Genomic DNA, 16,253 nt, shown 5'->3' with positions numbered 1-16,253 from the left:
AAAAAAAAAAAAAAAAAGCAGTACAGTTGAATCATGAAAAAAACTTTCGTGAACTGTATTTTGGCACTGGGACTTTGGTTTAATTGAAAAGTGCTAAAAGCATGGACTTTCAAATTTCACTATTATATTTATTCTAAATAAATTTATTCTAGGGATAGTGTAAGACAACTGTCTTATAATATCACCATATGTCCCCCACTTAAAACTTGGTGTAACAAATTTCCTTGAAATTAATTGCCAGGAAAAGCTTTGCTCCTCCTAGAACTGGTATTTTTTTCCCCCTTAAGAATATCAACAACCATTTAACTCAGTGTTTCTCAACAGGGTAGACAGAACAATTCTTTAAATGTGGGATGTCCCCCACACAACAAACAGTTAGTACTCTTGGCATCTAGTCATCAAAATTGTCCACAAACATTTCTGAATGCACTAGTTGAAAAGTGACTAAACAGACTGTTTATTTCCTTTGTTTCATCCACCTGGAATTGTGACCAAATTTGCCATTCTTTAAAATACTGGGCAGGATATTATGGTCCACACAACTGTATTCTAATTGTCTTCCAGCCTTGAACTTAAAATTTAATTTGTATTTTCCCTGGTCCTAAATGTCACTTTGTGTTCTGGTTTTATTATTAGGATACTACAATTCCTCTAAAGAACCAGGTGAGGCACAAATAAATGAAGACAGGTTGACAGTTCAGAGATTTTTTCCCCCTTTCATTCTTAACAGTACTAATAACATGAAACAAAATATCATTTTTATATACAGTATGAATTTCTAACCCCTACCCATCAATTGGTAATACAAACACTCCTCAGACACTTAATTCTTGGGAATTAATAAAAATTAACAAGCCAAAGGGTAATAAAATATTTTTTAAAACCTTGATGAAAGTGACTATGTAAATATAAAGTACCACATTTATATAAAGCTTTATTTCTACACAACAGCAATTTTAAATCAGAAGAGATCATAGGAAGTAGCTATTGCTTTTAACATAATAATATAGTAAAAATAAATTTTGCCATGAAATTGACAGTTTTGTAATAAAAATAAAATTTTGCAAAAAATGTATATTCTATATGAAGCTAGTTTTGTGTGTTTGTCTTCATTTCAGATGAACATTTTTGAGATCATCTAATCATACATTTTCCTTTTTCATATAAGCAGAAGTCATTTTGGTTCTGATTTAACTGCATGATTCCCTTTACAGAATCTATTAAGAAACTCAGTATTATTAGGCATTTAGATATAGATTACTTTTTTAATCTAAAATATTGTCTTTAGTGATTATAGTTCTTTGAAGGGCACTATTTTTTTATACTAATCTGAATGTCACTTACAGTTTTTGTAGCTACTTTTGTGGGAGTACTTAGGGAAGGTCCTTCTGAGTAACTTTTGTGAAAAATGAGATAAAAATTAAAGATATTATCCTATATTCTTCTTACCTTAGAACTGCAAATGGCTATGTTAGCAGGAAGTTGGGAAAACTGCTTCAACTCAAATACATCACGTGCTGCCCATCGGCTCATGTGATTTTCAGCCTTGCTTGATCCAATCACATTCTGATTTGAATGGGTGTAAGCCACTTCCTTAACACCATCTAGGAAGTAATTGAATGTTTATTAAGTGACGCTTTGTTACAAAGTGATATGGCTCCATGTATACTTAAAAATTACCAGTAATAACACTAAAAAACAAGTTATGTTTGCTTTCTTTTTAATGCACAAGAAAAACACTCAGCGTGTAAATTAACATCATTAACATTCTTTCTTAAAGAAGTGAAAAGAAGAAAAGTTGAAATATGTGGGTTCAGGCTAACTTGGAAACAATCTTTCCCTCTCATCAACATGGGAAGTGCTGAGAGTAGGCAACTATTAAGATGTAAACCTGAAATGAGGGTTGTGCCCAGGAAAAAAGCATGATGGAAGGTCCGCTGTAGGAATGTACAGGTTTCCCTGTTGATTTAGAAAAACTGTTTGCTAATTAAGGGCTAGCTTCCTCCATTATCTTAAATATGTACTTGACTACAGTGATAGAATGGAAGTATTGGGTTTATGACCAGGGAGTTTCGTTTGGTTGGCTTTGTTTGGTTTTATTGTTTGTGTTTTGTCATTTTTGTACATATGCCCAGAGAATGTCAAGTTGAGAACTTTTTAGGAAATGAAAAAAAATTAACTCACAGCTTTTATCTTCAGAGGTTTAAAAAGTGCTGTTCTTTTTATTGCTTTGCTTCTAGGTAAATTTATTTTTAAATTGTAGTCATAAGAGAGAAGGCTAGGACCGTTTAAAAGCCCCTTTAAACAGCTCTGGCAGTGAACTTCAATTATGATCTTCAACACTTGTGCTGTTTCAGTCCTGAACCTCTTGAAGAGAAACTGCCAATCATGCAAAAACACCAAACCAAAAACCCACTGCCATGGAGTTGATTCTGACTCTTAGCAATCCTATAGGATAGAGCAGACATGCCCCATAGGATTTCCAAAGCTGTAAACCTTTTCAAAAGCAGACTGCCTCATCTTTCTCTCACAGAGTGGAGCAGCTCGCAGATTCGCCTTAGCCACTGCACCACCAGAACTCCTTTGTAAAAACAAGCCACTGTTAAATAACATTACTAAAGGCGTAACTAGGAAAACACCTTTATGTTTCAAAACACCAAGCAATATGCATGGCACATATATTCCAACTCTTAAAAAGGATGCTTCTGGTAGAAAGTTTACTCAGATTTTTCTTAATTTTGATAACCATATTATTCAAAATAGTATTAGTTCCACATTAACTACTGATACCTTTGCACACAGTGAAAAATACCTAGCTGATCATTTAAAAATAGTTTATGCAATAATTCTTCAAATCTAAAATTTAATATAGCATACAAACCAAGCTTTAGTTATTTAGTTACAATAGTACTAAAAATACATATGTATCATAATGAACTTTTACATGAGACTACTAATAATCCCTAAAGAAAGAATGAGTTGTAAATAAATCAAAGATTAATGGTTATACAGCAAAACTCCCTTGCTCATGTATCAGCTTCTTTGATATAGTTTTTGGGAATAAGTCCAACACTTTTTAAAGCAATGCTAATTCCTAAAATCACTAGGCTAGATTCTGGGCAGATGGTGGTGGCAGGGAAAGAAGTTCTTCCAATCTCTCTGACCCTCCATATTACAAATAGACACCAACTAGACAGCAAAATGAAAAGCTGATACATATTTACAGCAAGAGTGGATGACAGACAAGACATCCCCTACGAGCCCCAAATATAAGCAGGTGGGGACAATCCACCAGCAGCCACAAAATCTACATGGGACCAGAGTCTGTAAAGGAGGAAGAAGGAAGCAACGGGGTGGAGCTCTGAGAACAAGAGACCTCAAAACAGCCAACGGGTCTTTACTGGAAAGCACAATGGGCCAACGTGAGCAGCAGCAGCTAAAACTCCAAATGCTGAGTGGGTGCAGGGGACTCATGCTAAAAAGTCCTGGGTCTGCAAACTAAAACTAGAATTTCCCCAAACTGACCCACCTACTCCTTCCCCAGTCAGGGCCACATTGAGGAGAATGTTTTGGAAGGGAATCCAAAAGAGCAGGGTAGGAATAAAAAGGATGAAGGAAAGGAAGATCCAGAACAAAGCAGTAGAGGAAAACAGAGCTGGGAAATCCCAGAAGGGAAGCTACCATACTTGTGATTATTGCAAAAATAAAAGATATGGAGCTCTACGAAGTTAAAAAAGAACTCACCCCTGTAGTTCAATTTTCAGCCAAATGATAGCCAAGGCTATCAGGTGAACAACAATACCAGGGAGGTACGCACCCACTAGATCAACCATACAAGATCAAAAGGGCAGCATCTGCCCAGGGAGAAAGCTCATTAGACAGAAAGAAACAGGAAAGAAGGATGAAGAGAGATGGGAAACATAGGGAAGAAATGGGCAGAGTGCTGTTCCACTATAGGGACTGCACTGAACTTAAACTGTGTAGGAATTGTTGAATGGAAACAATTTGCTCTCTTTCACCCAAATCACAATTGGAAAAAAAAAAAAAAAAAAGACAATGCAGAAAAAAGGGAAACAAAAAAAAGATTTCCTAAACCCTGCCTAATTTTAAGAATTCAGGATAAATAATTTAGATAAAAATGAGCATGAATAAAGTATAAGGGTTAAAAGTCATTACCAAAAAAGAGAGAGAATAAGGAGAATAATATCCCTACAATAAAAACATGCAAGAAAGATGTACTCACAAAATAGACAAGGTAAAAGACTATGAAAATGATTTTAAAAAAACATGAGAGACAATATAAATCAGATTTAGAAAACTCAGGAATCAGTGACAGAACTGAAAGAAGACAGAAATAAAGAAATGATTTCAGAAGACTAAGCTAGAAGGAATGTAAGAGGGAAAAAACACAACAGATGATGGTGTGAAAAAAAGAAAAACAAGAAGGAAAATCTAAAAATCATAAAAGAAATTAAGAGATTTAAAAAATTACATAATCTGACAAATACTGAAGATAAACAAAGACTGAACATGTGAATAATAGGAGTCCCTGAAAAAGAAAGTCAAAGGAAAGGAACAGAAGAAATAGCTAGTAACACTAATCTAAGAAAGCCTTCCTGAAATAAAAATTGAGTTGAAACTACACTGTGTATCTGAGAAAATTTACCCAGAATAAACACCACCAAGACACATTAGTAAAATTACTGGAGTATAATGAAAAGAAAATAATCTTTTGAGAGTCTAGGAAAAAATTAAAAAGAACATGTGATACAATACTTCAGTATTTAAAATACTTGAGCAAAGAAAATGTGAGCCAAGGATTTAATATCCAGCAAAAATAACTTTCAAGTATAAAGGGCATAAACTGTTAACAACAAGACACAGAGGGAATCTTAGTCCTATGTGCTCTTCCTGAGAATCTACTAGAAAATAAGCTACCCTCAAAATGAATTGAGAGACACTGGGGAGCATTAAATATAGTCACCTCTATAACCAAGAATGTATCAAGGCAAAGATAGAAAAGTATATTGTGTGCTGTCTCTGCCCTCTGACCATGTACATACAGTACATTTATTTAAAAAATGGGAGAATACATGCAAAAAAAAAGTTTTAATGTTTCCAAAATCATATCCTGGTGGTATCAGTACTTTTATTCTTTGTTGTCTAATATGGTGTGGTAGTTAAGGTTCTACCAACTTGTCTAGGCCTGGTTTTACATGGCTAGGCAGCTGGGTATAGTTATTACCCATGATAAGACTGGTAATCAACTCCATAGTGGAACCTACTGTGAGCAGCTGAGTAGCTGCCTCAGGGATGTGGTCTGCTCCCAGTATATACGAAGACGCTTTGAGAAAGGTCTGGACGTGTTTACATATCTGGATCCTGCATTTGGCTGAGTCTTCATCTCAATGGCCTGCCGTGTTGTCTGCCAATCTTAGGACTATTAATCAACTTGAGTAAGTGCTCTGCTGTGTGGTTTGATAATTTTGGGACAGTGCCATTTTACTTGTTGACCTTGGGTTTGTCAGCCTCAGCAGCCTGAAGTTATCTGAGTTAAGAGAAGACTCTAGCTTCAGTGGACTGGAAGCAAGAGGCAGAGCTGAAGCCCAAGGTCCAAGGGCCTTCACCTAGCCTCTATAGCTGGCATTCTGAACTCAGACTTCCAGCCTCTTAAACTGTAAGAGAATAAATCCCTATTTGTTAAAGCCACCCATTTGTGGTATTTTCTGTTAGAGCAGCACTAGAGGACCAAAACATACGGCATAAAACAAATGAGTAATTACGATTTATGGTGTTCCATAATTATTCATTTGTTTTACGCTATATGTTTTGGTCGTCTAGTGCTAATCTAACAGAAAATACCACCCACCAGCGACTCCTCAGAAGGAAGATTGGGCAATCTACTTCTGTAGTGATACTGCCTTGGAAACCCAAGGAGGGGTCGCTATGAGTCGGATCCAATGGCAGTGTGAGAGAGAGAGCGATCTCAAGGATCTCTGGTGGTGCAAACAGTTTAGCCCTTCTAACCTACCCAGTGGCTCTGTGGGATAATGACCAGGTAATCTGCTTCTGTAAAGATTACAGTCTAGAAAACCATATGGGGCCATTCTATTCTATCATATGGGGTCACTATGAGTTAAAATCAACTGGAGGCACCTAACAACATAATTCAGTAATTACCTATATGTTTGAGAACCAGGACTGTCAATATGGAAGAAATAGAATACAAATGTACTAAAGACTTTCCAAATTTGGATTGGAAGTATCAATAAATATAAATTCATGAGGTATTAAACATTATATATACAAATACATATGTACACATATGAGTATAAATCATATGTATATATAAATATATGTGTGCGTGTCCATTGAAAAGGCCCCAAAATAATGATCAAGTCAGTAGCAATGATCATTGCTAGCACCAGACTGTGGTCTCGAAACACACTTTCTCACTAAAAAAAATAAATTAATTAACTTTTTGGTGAAATGACTGATTGTACATCTGAGTTAGAAACTGTGTGAGATGATTCCAGGACATCTTACTATACCAGATAGCAAAAAAGCTTCCAAAGATGACTAGTGTTATGTCAAAACTAGTGTCAGGAGTCAAAGGGAACATGTCAAAAGGTTCCCATTTGGCCAAAGGTGTGATAAGTGAACTTCGATAATGATATTATTACTTATTAAAATCAATTAAATACACTGAAATAAATTAATTCATAATAATATTAAAACCAAATGGACCATGTGAAAGGAAAACAGGGAACAAATACATTATACTAAAAACAGGTAACTAAAGAAAGGAATTAAATTGTTTTCTGCCTTTCGTATATGAACTGTATCACCAGATATGGGTAGCAGAAAAGGGGAAGTATCTCTTTATAAAAACAGGCTAATACATGAAAAAGAAATGAGAGAAGTAAAAACACCACCTTGCTACTATGACTGAGTAGATATATACAGGCATTAAGCACTGATGGTTGCTAAGATCATATTGAGGAACCAGCAAACATTTTGTGCCTCCTACAGTTTTGCCAAACACTAACATTTGTTTTGCCAAAGGGATCAAACCTGAGTCTGATCCAGTCTCTGGAGGCATCTGCACATTTGCAGGAAATACAGAGGGCAGAGAAACATGTTCAACTGCACCAGGAATACACAATCGGCAAAATCAGACTGAGGAAAACTCTGTAGATGGCCAGGTTCTTCAATAGATAAAGAATAAAGAAATGACAGAGATGGAGGAGGAACCCTGTAGGTTAAAAGTGACTACATACAATTTTTTAAAAAAGGGGGAGACTAAACTGTAATGTCTAGGGATGCATATTAATGTCAAAAAATCATAAAAAATGGAAAGAAGTCACGGCTACAAAAGTCAGAATAATTACTATCTGTGGAGGAAGATGAACCGTGATTCCCACAGGCATATGGAAGGGGTCCAGGAGTAGCTGGCAAAGTTTTCTATCTTGACCCACGTGGTCTTCCTTTTATCCTATCTCCCCTTACTCATCTATGTCTCAGTGTAGCATCTTGATTTTAGAACTATTTCACAAGATAACTCAACAATCTCTTATTGAAATATTTGCATACAAAAAAAATTTAAAGTTTTCTGATGTTATCTGTAGTTACCTAAAAATTTGTCCACTGATTCATATATTTGCTCTTGTTTGACAGTTCTCTCATTTGAAAATTCCATGTGTTTTCTTGGTATAAAAGTGGTATTTTTCTTACTGTAGTTAGGCAATTTCGAAGAGAAACTGATTCTATCTTTTATAATATTTGCTCTACCGCTCTGTTCAGGGGAACTGATGTGGCTGACAGATAAATCATCATCTGAGGATGAAAAATCCTCAATATCCTGAGAGTCACAATCCTCATCTGTTGAATTCACTTGCTTTCTTTTCTTCATTGTTTTAGAAAAATTGTGAAGTTTGCTTTTGCTGTCTTTTTCTTTCTTAAGCCTCAAAGAACTAGTAGCTCTTTGCTTTCTTACTCTTGACTTGGAAGTTATTTCAATGTCATCAGATTCATCACTAATATCACTAGTGCCTTTTCTTTTCATGGTAGTTTTCAGAGTAATGCACTCAGGATTTAATTTTTTTGAAATTGGTCCATTTCCTCTGACATCAGTTTTCTTATCATCACCATTATTTCTTTTTACAATGTTTTCTGTTTCAGAACCTTCAGATCCATCCAAGTGTGGCATAAAACTTCTATTACACTTAGGGAATCTCTGAGTTGTACATTGTGTGGGAAAGATGACATCACTGTCTTCTGATTCTGTGATAGTCTGGTGTTCAATTGTATGTTTAGAATTTTTTCCATCATCGGACTCTGAAGAAATATTCTGTTTTAAAGTCTTTTCACTTTTATCAAAAATAAATTTTTCATTTGAATTTAAGATGCTAACTTTCTTCTGATGTTCTGAAGAACCAAGAGAGTTCTGACTTTTTTGACAACCAACAATCATATCATCCTTGGCTTCTACTGAATGGCACATGGGCTGCTCATCAGAACTTTCATCATCAGAGGTATCAATTCCATCACTGTCCTCAAGTGCTTTATATTTAGTCTCAAACAATTTAGAGAAACCACACTGGAGTAAGTTGAGCTGTCCTGGAGGACCTGAAGCTTTAGCTGAATGAGTTTCTTTGCTCTTAACGGTCTTTCTTCTTGAGTTTCCCACTGATTCCTCATCACTAAAATCACTGCAGAGATCACAGGCTTCTTCGGCCAGTGGTTCTGCAGGCTGTTCTGGATCTTCTTGTTCTTGACAGTCAGGTTCTCTAGGCTACATAAGAACAACGACAGAAAGATTAGATAATGATATGAAGTCTATCATCCTGAAAGAGAATTAACTTTGGGCTGATAATTTTTGTACAAGTATATAATTTGGTGTTTTCCAATAGCACAACAGTCAATAAACGTAAAACAAAAAAACTCACTGCTGTCGACTCGATTCTGATTCATAGTGACCCCTACTTGGGTTTCTGAAGTGGTATCTCTACAGAAGTAGATTGCCCAGCCTTCCTTCCGAGGAGTGGCTGGTGGGTTTGAACCGCCAGCCTTCTGGTTAGCAGTCAAATGCCTTAGGCATTACGCCACCAGAGCTCCTAATAAACATAAAGGACTTAATATTATACCCTGGTAGCCTTTTCTCTTTTCAAGTTGAATAACCTTCCAAAAAAATTAGAAGTTTAAACTAGAGCACTACGTGATCAAATTATTTATAAGGAAAATACAGAGCAGGGTGGTCAGCCTCTACGATGTAGGGGCCAAACATTCTGGCTTCAAAAATCAGAAGCACACACTTATTGCTTAAGAATGACTGCGGTTTACTGTACTCAAGCAGATACTTCCAATCATGCTTTAAGAACAAACCAAATTTTCAGGAGTTACCAAGCAAAAAATTCACAATTGGAAAATGTTTCTAACTGACTAAATATAAGAATAAGACCCCATAGGATCTTGATCACAAAGAAACTAGAAAATATTGAAGAACTTATAAAATAAAATTTGTTAAAAAATTTAAATCCCATATTTAATTTTTTTCACATTGACCAGAATTAAATACATCCTTTAGTTTCCTAAAACTGAGGCTAAAAATATATGTTATTAGTAAAAGACTTTGGGAAGGTATTAACAGTAATACTTCCATCTTCATTTGATATTCATATATTTTTATAATTAGAGAACTGTTCATTCCCAAATTCTAAATCATTAGACTAGTATAAGTTTATAGTTAAATCCCTAAAAACTAACAAAAAATAACTAAGAAAGAAAGAGTAGCAATGAAACAACAAAATCTTCTACACATATTCTTTACCTTTAAGAAGGCCTCCTGATGGCGATGTAGATTTTATGGTATCTGAGATAAAACTACCAAAATGATCACAAGTACAAGGACTCAAACCAAATAAAATATCTGCTTGAGTCAGAGAATGATTTTGATGTTTTGATTTCATAATCTAAAATACCCATTGATTGCTATTCTTCCATTTAATTTGTAGGTTAGGTAAAATGTATTTATTTGGGTTGGGCCAGTCACCAATATATAGTGAATCTAATTCTGGACTTACAGTTTGGTGTAGTTAAAATTCCACTTTAGATATAAATGCTTGATGAACATAAAATGAGCCTAAATTATTAATTTTACTGACAGTCCTCTGACTTTGTTTTCCTGACTTAAAAAAAAAAAAAGACTCGACTCCATGTGTTGGTTATGTTTGTGTGTCAACTTGGCTGGGTCTGGTTGAGTGGCTGGGCAGCTGGATGTAGTATTCCATGATGAGACTGGTAATCAACTCCATAGTGGAATCTACCATGAGCAGCTGAGTGGCTGCATTTGGGTATGTGGTCTGATTTGTAACAGCTTTGGAAATGGTCTCTAGCTTATGGCATGTTTGGATACTGCATGTAGCTGTGTCATTGTTCAGCAGCCTGCCATGCTCTGCCAACCTTGGGACTTACAATGGACTTGAATCAATGGCCTATTGTGTGGTTTGGTGACATCGGGACTGTGTGATTTTATTTGTCTACCTTGGGCTTATTAGCCTCAGCAGCCAGTAGATGCCCGAATAAAGAGATGCTTCAGTAGGCCAGGAGCAAGAGGCAGAGCTGAAGCCCAAGGTGGAGGGACTTTCACAAAGCCCCTAGAGCCTGGGACTTTGAACTTGGACTTAAAGCCTCCAAATTGTGAGAGTATAAACTCCTGTTTGCTAAGGCCATCTCATTTGTGATACTCCTGTCAGAGTGGCACTAGGTAACTAGAACACTCCACAAACTGAAAAACAAAAGAAAAAGGAAAAGAAAACTGTCACAGTACATGTTTTCTAGAGTTCTGGGCAACAGGTTAAAAAAATTACTTGCCATTTCCAGTTTGTGAGCTGGAGGTCCCTCTTTCCACCATGTTGTGGCTGTCATGATGCCTGCTTCCACTTGGCCTTCTCTCTATAATGCCAGCAATAAACAGTGCCAATGACTGTGCAACATATGCATAAAAACAATCAACAATAGCAATGACGTGCTAAGAGTTAAGAAAGAAAAACCCAGTGTAGCTTGGTTTAGCTTTCCTAATTTTATTTTTCAATTTGGTAGTTAAGGAACTTACATACAGTTTTATATAATATTTTTAAACACTTTTAATTCTTGTCATAAACTTACTTTTTCAGATGTTGAAAACTAACAATACTTTTCAGCCAATTCCATTAAAAGCACTACCAAAAATCCCCAACTCACTGCCATCGAGTCAACTGTGATTCACAGGGACCTCAATTTGCTTTCCAAGGCTGTAAATCTTTACAGAAGTACACTGCCTCATCTTTCTTCCATACAGCTGGTGGGGTCAAATAACCAACCTTTTGGTTAGCAGCCAAATACCTTAACCACTGCACCACCAGAGCTCCTTTAAAGGTACTACTTAAACACCAAACTCACTGCCACTGAGTCAATTCTGACTCATAGTGACCCCTATTAAGTTTCTGAGACTGTAAATCTTTATGGAAATAGATTGCCTCATCTTTCTTCCACAGAGCAGCTGATGGCTTTGAACCACTGACCTTCTGGTTAGCAGTCAAATGCCTTATCCACTATGCCACCAGGGCTCCTTAAAAGTACTACTGGGGTGGGGAAGGAAGAGTAATTCTAGGGGGTTAAAAAAAAAAATCTTCATGGAAGCAGGGATCTTTCTCCCATGGAGCAGCTGGTAAGTTAAGCATAGTGCCTAAGGCACTTGACTGCTAACCAGAAGGCTGGCGGTTCAAACCCACCAGCCACTCCTTGGAAGGAAAGTTGGGCAATCTACTTCCATAGTGATACTGCCTTGGAAACACAAGGAGGGGTCGCTATGAGTCAGGTCTGACTCGATGGCACATAACAACAACAACCACAAGGCTGGTGGTTCAAACCCACCAGCCACTCCTCAGAAGGAAGACTGGGAAATCTACTTCCATAGAGATACTGCCTTGGAAACCCAAGGAGAGGTCACTATGAATCACAATCGACTCGAAGTCAGTGAGAGATAATAATTATAATAAGGACATATTAGCAACGTTCAAAAACCACAGATAATGCTGAGTATCGGGAACTTCATATTCCAGCACATATATATATAAAATTAAAACAAAAAATTCTTAATTGTGTTGTTTTCATTGTTCAAATACTCATTTATTCAAAAATGTTTATTGAGCCCTTAGGTGTAGCAGAAGAGTCCCTGGTAGCACAAGTAGTTCAGTGCTTGATTACTAACTGAAAGGTGGGTGGTTTGAACCCGCCCAGGGATGTCTCAGGAAATAGGCCTGGAGATTTGCTTCTCTTCAGGTATGAAGCAGTTCCACTCTGCACATGTAGGGTCACCATGAGTTGAAACTGACTCAACAGCAACTAACAGCAACAATATGATGTGCCTAGTAAAACGCATATATAATGCAAGACATGGATGGTCCCATCCTTAATAAACAAACATTAATGGAAGAGAAATAAGATATACTTAGGACAACCAGTGAACAAGAGAACTTTCCATTTAATTACTTGCAATTCTGATATATCTTATGCAATACTTGTTTCACAAAGGATTAGGTGGCTATCCTGATAAAACAGAACTATTCAACTGTTTGATATAGGCCAGAAACAGGACAAATAAGAAAATGCTACGTATATATTTATGTGTGTATATATATACATATACACACACACATACACACATACACATATATTTTAGACAATGATTTCAAATTATAAACATGAATATAGGTTGGCATGGCAGGTACTATTCTGAGATGGGGGTGGGATTTGAGCTAGGCCTGGAGGACAAATAAGGCTACTGATACAAGAAGAGAAATGGGAGTGATGGTGTCTATGAAAGAAACAGCATATTCAAAAACAAGAAAAAGGAAGATTTTAAATGGACTACTCAATTCAGAATTAAATGTAACTAATCCACAAAAAAAAACCTTAGCAGTATGTATCAAATACTGTATAATAGTTTTAATAATTACAAAATACAAAAAATAAGTGTCTTCCTCTTCTAAGCCATCACTAATGATTTTGAACTACTATTGATCTTGCTTAGCATATGCTTACTATAGTATCTATTTATCACATATAACATCCATTTCGACCTCACCAGGATGGTCCAAGTTCCTCAAAAACACCAAAACCCACTGCCATTGAGTCTATTCCAACTCATAGCAACCCTCATAGGTTTCTAAGGCTGTAAATCTTTATGGAAGCAAACTGCTTCATCTTTCTCCTGTGGAGTGGCTGGTAGTTCAAACTGGCACCTTTTTGGTTAGTGGTCCAGTACCTTAATCACAGCACTACCAAAGCTCCTTTAACTTCTTTAAGGGACTAACTACTCCTAGAACTATATTAATGGTACTTAATGAGCAAATGAAACCTAAACGTTTTACTACAAAGTCCTGGAAGTCAAGGGGGACAACCTTATGTTCTATGTACCTCATTTTCCTCAAGCTCTGGTGGCACAGTGCCTAAGGCACTTGACTGCTAACCAGAAGGCTGGCGGTTCAAACCCACCAGCCACTCCTCGGAAGGAAGGTTGGGCAATCTACTTCTGTAGTGATACTGCCTCAGAAACTCAAGGAGGGGTCGTTATGAGTCGGGTCCAACTTGACGGCACAAAACAACAACAACAACATATGACATAGGTGATGGACAAGATATTCTAGGATTTTATGATACCCACATCAGTATCAACTAGAAAATCAGGTTAATATCCTTAGTACTCTGGTATAGTAAAGGATTTAAAATTTTTTTAAAAAAAGGATATAAATATCCTGTTTGAAGAATAAGAAACATCTGTATGCTGAAGATGAACACAACTGGGAGAGTTTGAAATATTGGTATGGAATTTTTATTGGGAACAGAAAACAAAAATCTCCATGAGACATGAGAGTGCATCTCAGGGAGTATTTGGTAACTTTTAATCAAAATACATTTTATATTTTTGTTTATTTAGGAAAGTCTCTTTTTTTAGTTCTTGACTTCAACAGCTGTTTTCAAAAGAATAAACTTCTCTTTGCCAGTCTGGAACGGCCCTGGAGTGCACACCATCTAGTGTGTGCGTTTGGATTGTGCACGCACAGGGTTTATAACTGTGCCTGGGATAAGCGTAGTTTCCTATTTCTCTAAGAGGAGGAGTTCTAAACATAGGCATTTTTTCATACAGAAAATCAAACATTTCACTGAAAAGGCACCAGCAATTGTATTATATAGTTCCTGAGGGAGAAAACCATGTTTGAAATACTATCAAAAAGGTCAAAGAATAATCTCACACCTCCAAGATGTCCCTTGTAAGGCAAGCCCCTTGGGACCTTAGTTTGAAGAGGTTACGGATCCCAAAAAGCTCTCCCCGGTGCTCTTTTGATCCTTGAACTGCTTCAAAATATCGCTTGGCATTTTCACTTCCAACCACCACGCAGTGCAGTTGCTAAAACAGAAAAAAACACAAGATATTTTGCTCCAAGAATATGTCAGAATTTCCTGGCATTCCCTGCATATACACAGCTTTAGCTGGAGCAGGCAGAATCTCCTAAGGGAGGAAATTTTGTTTTAATTTCCCTGGCAGATGTTACCATTATGGTGAAGTAATAATAATCTGGCCAGTTTCATTGAAGCAGAGATCTTACATTTCCTATTTTATCTGTTTTCTACTATTTGAATCAAGATTGCATTTCTATGGAATATCTGCTTAACATAAAATGTTTAATAATAAAACATACATTCAAATACACTTTTCTGCTTTCTAGACTCGAACTACAACATTGTTGTTGTTAGGTGCCACTGAGTTGGTTCTAACTCATACTGACTCTTTGTGTAGTAGAATGAAAAACTGCCCAGCCTGCATAATCCTCACAATTGTTCTTATGTTTGAGCCCACTGTCGTAGCCACTGTGCCAGTTCATCTTGTTGAGGATCTTCCTTTTTTTTTGCTGATCCTGTACGTGACCAAGCATGATGTCCTTCTTCAGGGACTGGTCCCTCCTGATATGAAGGCCAAAGTATGTTAGATGAAGTCTTGCTATCCTTGCTTCTAAGGAGCATTCTGGCTGTACTTCTTCCAAGACAGATTTGTACATTCTTCTGGCAGTCATGGTCTATTTAATATTCTTCACCACAACATAATTCAAAGGCATCAATTCTTCATTCATTGTCCAATTATTCATTGCCCAATCATTGTCCAATGTTCAATCATTCTTATTCGTTGTCCAGCTTTCACATGCATATGAGATGACTGAAAATACTATGGCTTGGTTTTTTATACATATATATATTTTAATATAAAATATCTGAATGCATTATCACAATAGATGCAAACAAAATATATCAAACTTTAAGTCCCTCTTGCACAACGCAGATCCCTTCTCACTAGTCTACTCTATGCAGAAAACCAGCGTTACAATGTTTGGGCATATCTTTCTAGATCTTTTGAATGCAGTTAAAGATATTTATATGTACATACAGAAATAGTTTATTACAAACACAGTTAATACATTCTATGTATTGTTCTGCAAGTTGCTTTCTTTCCTCTAATTAAAAACCTCTTAGAAATCTTGCAACATCTATACATTTGATCTGACTATAATCTCTTCTTGTTGCTGCAGAGTATTTCATAATAGAGATGTATAAGAATTTATGCTATCATTGTGATACTGTTAGACATTTACGCTGTTACCCTTTTTTTTTTTTTTTTAGTGACTACAAAAATGCTGAATACAAGTCCTTGTCATCCCTCACTGTGTAATGTGAAAGTACTTCTGTCAGGTAGATATGGAGAAGGTTATATGTGTTTAACATTTTAATATGCTGCTAAATTAGCTTTTAAAAAGAAATTATCAAGTTGTATTCTTGACATTCATATTCATTCTTGTATATGGATGTTTCTCAGACACAGGAAAAGTTCAAAAACCAAAACCCAAAAAATCTTTTACAAAACTGAAGACCTTGCTTTATTTAGTATTTCTAGATTACAAGTCTCTTTAAACATCTTTTCATGTGTATGTTGATCATTTGTTTCTTCCCTTCAGTGAAATGCCTAATCACATTCTTATTTGTGGAGAGAGCCCCTACCCAAGGCAGGAAGGCAGGAAAAGCCAGGGTTGACGGTGGTGGCAGCATCCAGCCAAGGGGAGGGAGAGAGTCCCCTCCCATGGCAAGAAGGCGGGAAGCCAGAGCCGACAGCAGCAGGATCCAGGTAAGGGGAAGGTGGAGAGATTTGGAACAGCTAAGAGAGA

At 36.5% G+C, this 16,253-nt stretch overlaps 1 protein-coding gene across 1 annotated transcript in view; it reads right to left on the bottom strand.

Moving 5' to 3' along the window:
- Positions 1 to 16,253, bottom strand: part of ERCC6L2 (ERCC excision repair 6 like 2) — a 199,323-nt gene that overhangs the window by 58,540 nt on the left and 124,530 nt on the right. Inside the window, exons 14-17 of the mRNA XM_007939191.1 lie at positions 14,297 to 14,449; positions 10,873 to 10,953; positions 7,633 to 8,794; positions 1,450 to 1,604 (exon numbers count right to left, since the gene is read on the bottom strand). Coding sequence (XP_007937382.1) covers positions 1,450 to 1,604; positions 7,633 to 8,794; positions 10,873 to 10,953; positions 14,297 to 14,449 — 1,551 coding nt within the window. The remainder of the gene's footprint in view (positions 1 to 1,449; positions 1,605 to 7,632; positions 8,795 to 10,872; positions 10,954 to 14,296; positions 14,450 to 16,253) is intronic.

This window comes from Orycteropus afer, unplaced genomic scaffold, assembly GCF_000298275.1.
Source record: "Orycteropus afer afer isolate SDZICR_OR568_19922 unplaced genomic scaffold, OryAfe1.0 scaffold00005, whole genome shotgun sequence".
Taxonomy (NCBI): Eukaryota; Metazoa; Chordata; class Mammalia; order Tubulidentata; family Orycteropodidae; genus Orycteropus; species Orycteropus afer.
Note: the sequence above shows the minus strand (reverse complement) of the source record. Positions and strands in the feature narration are given on the sequence as shown.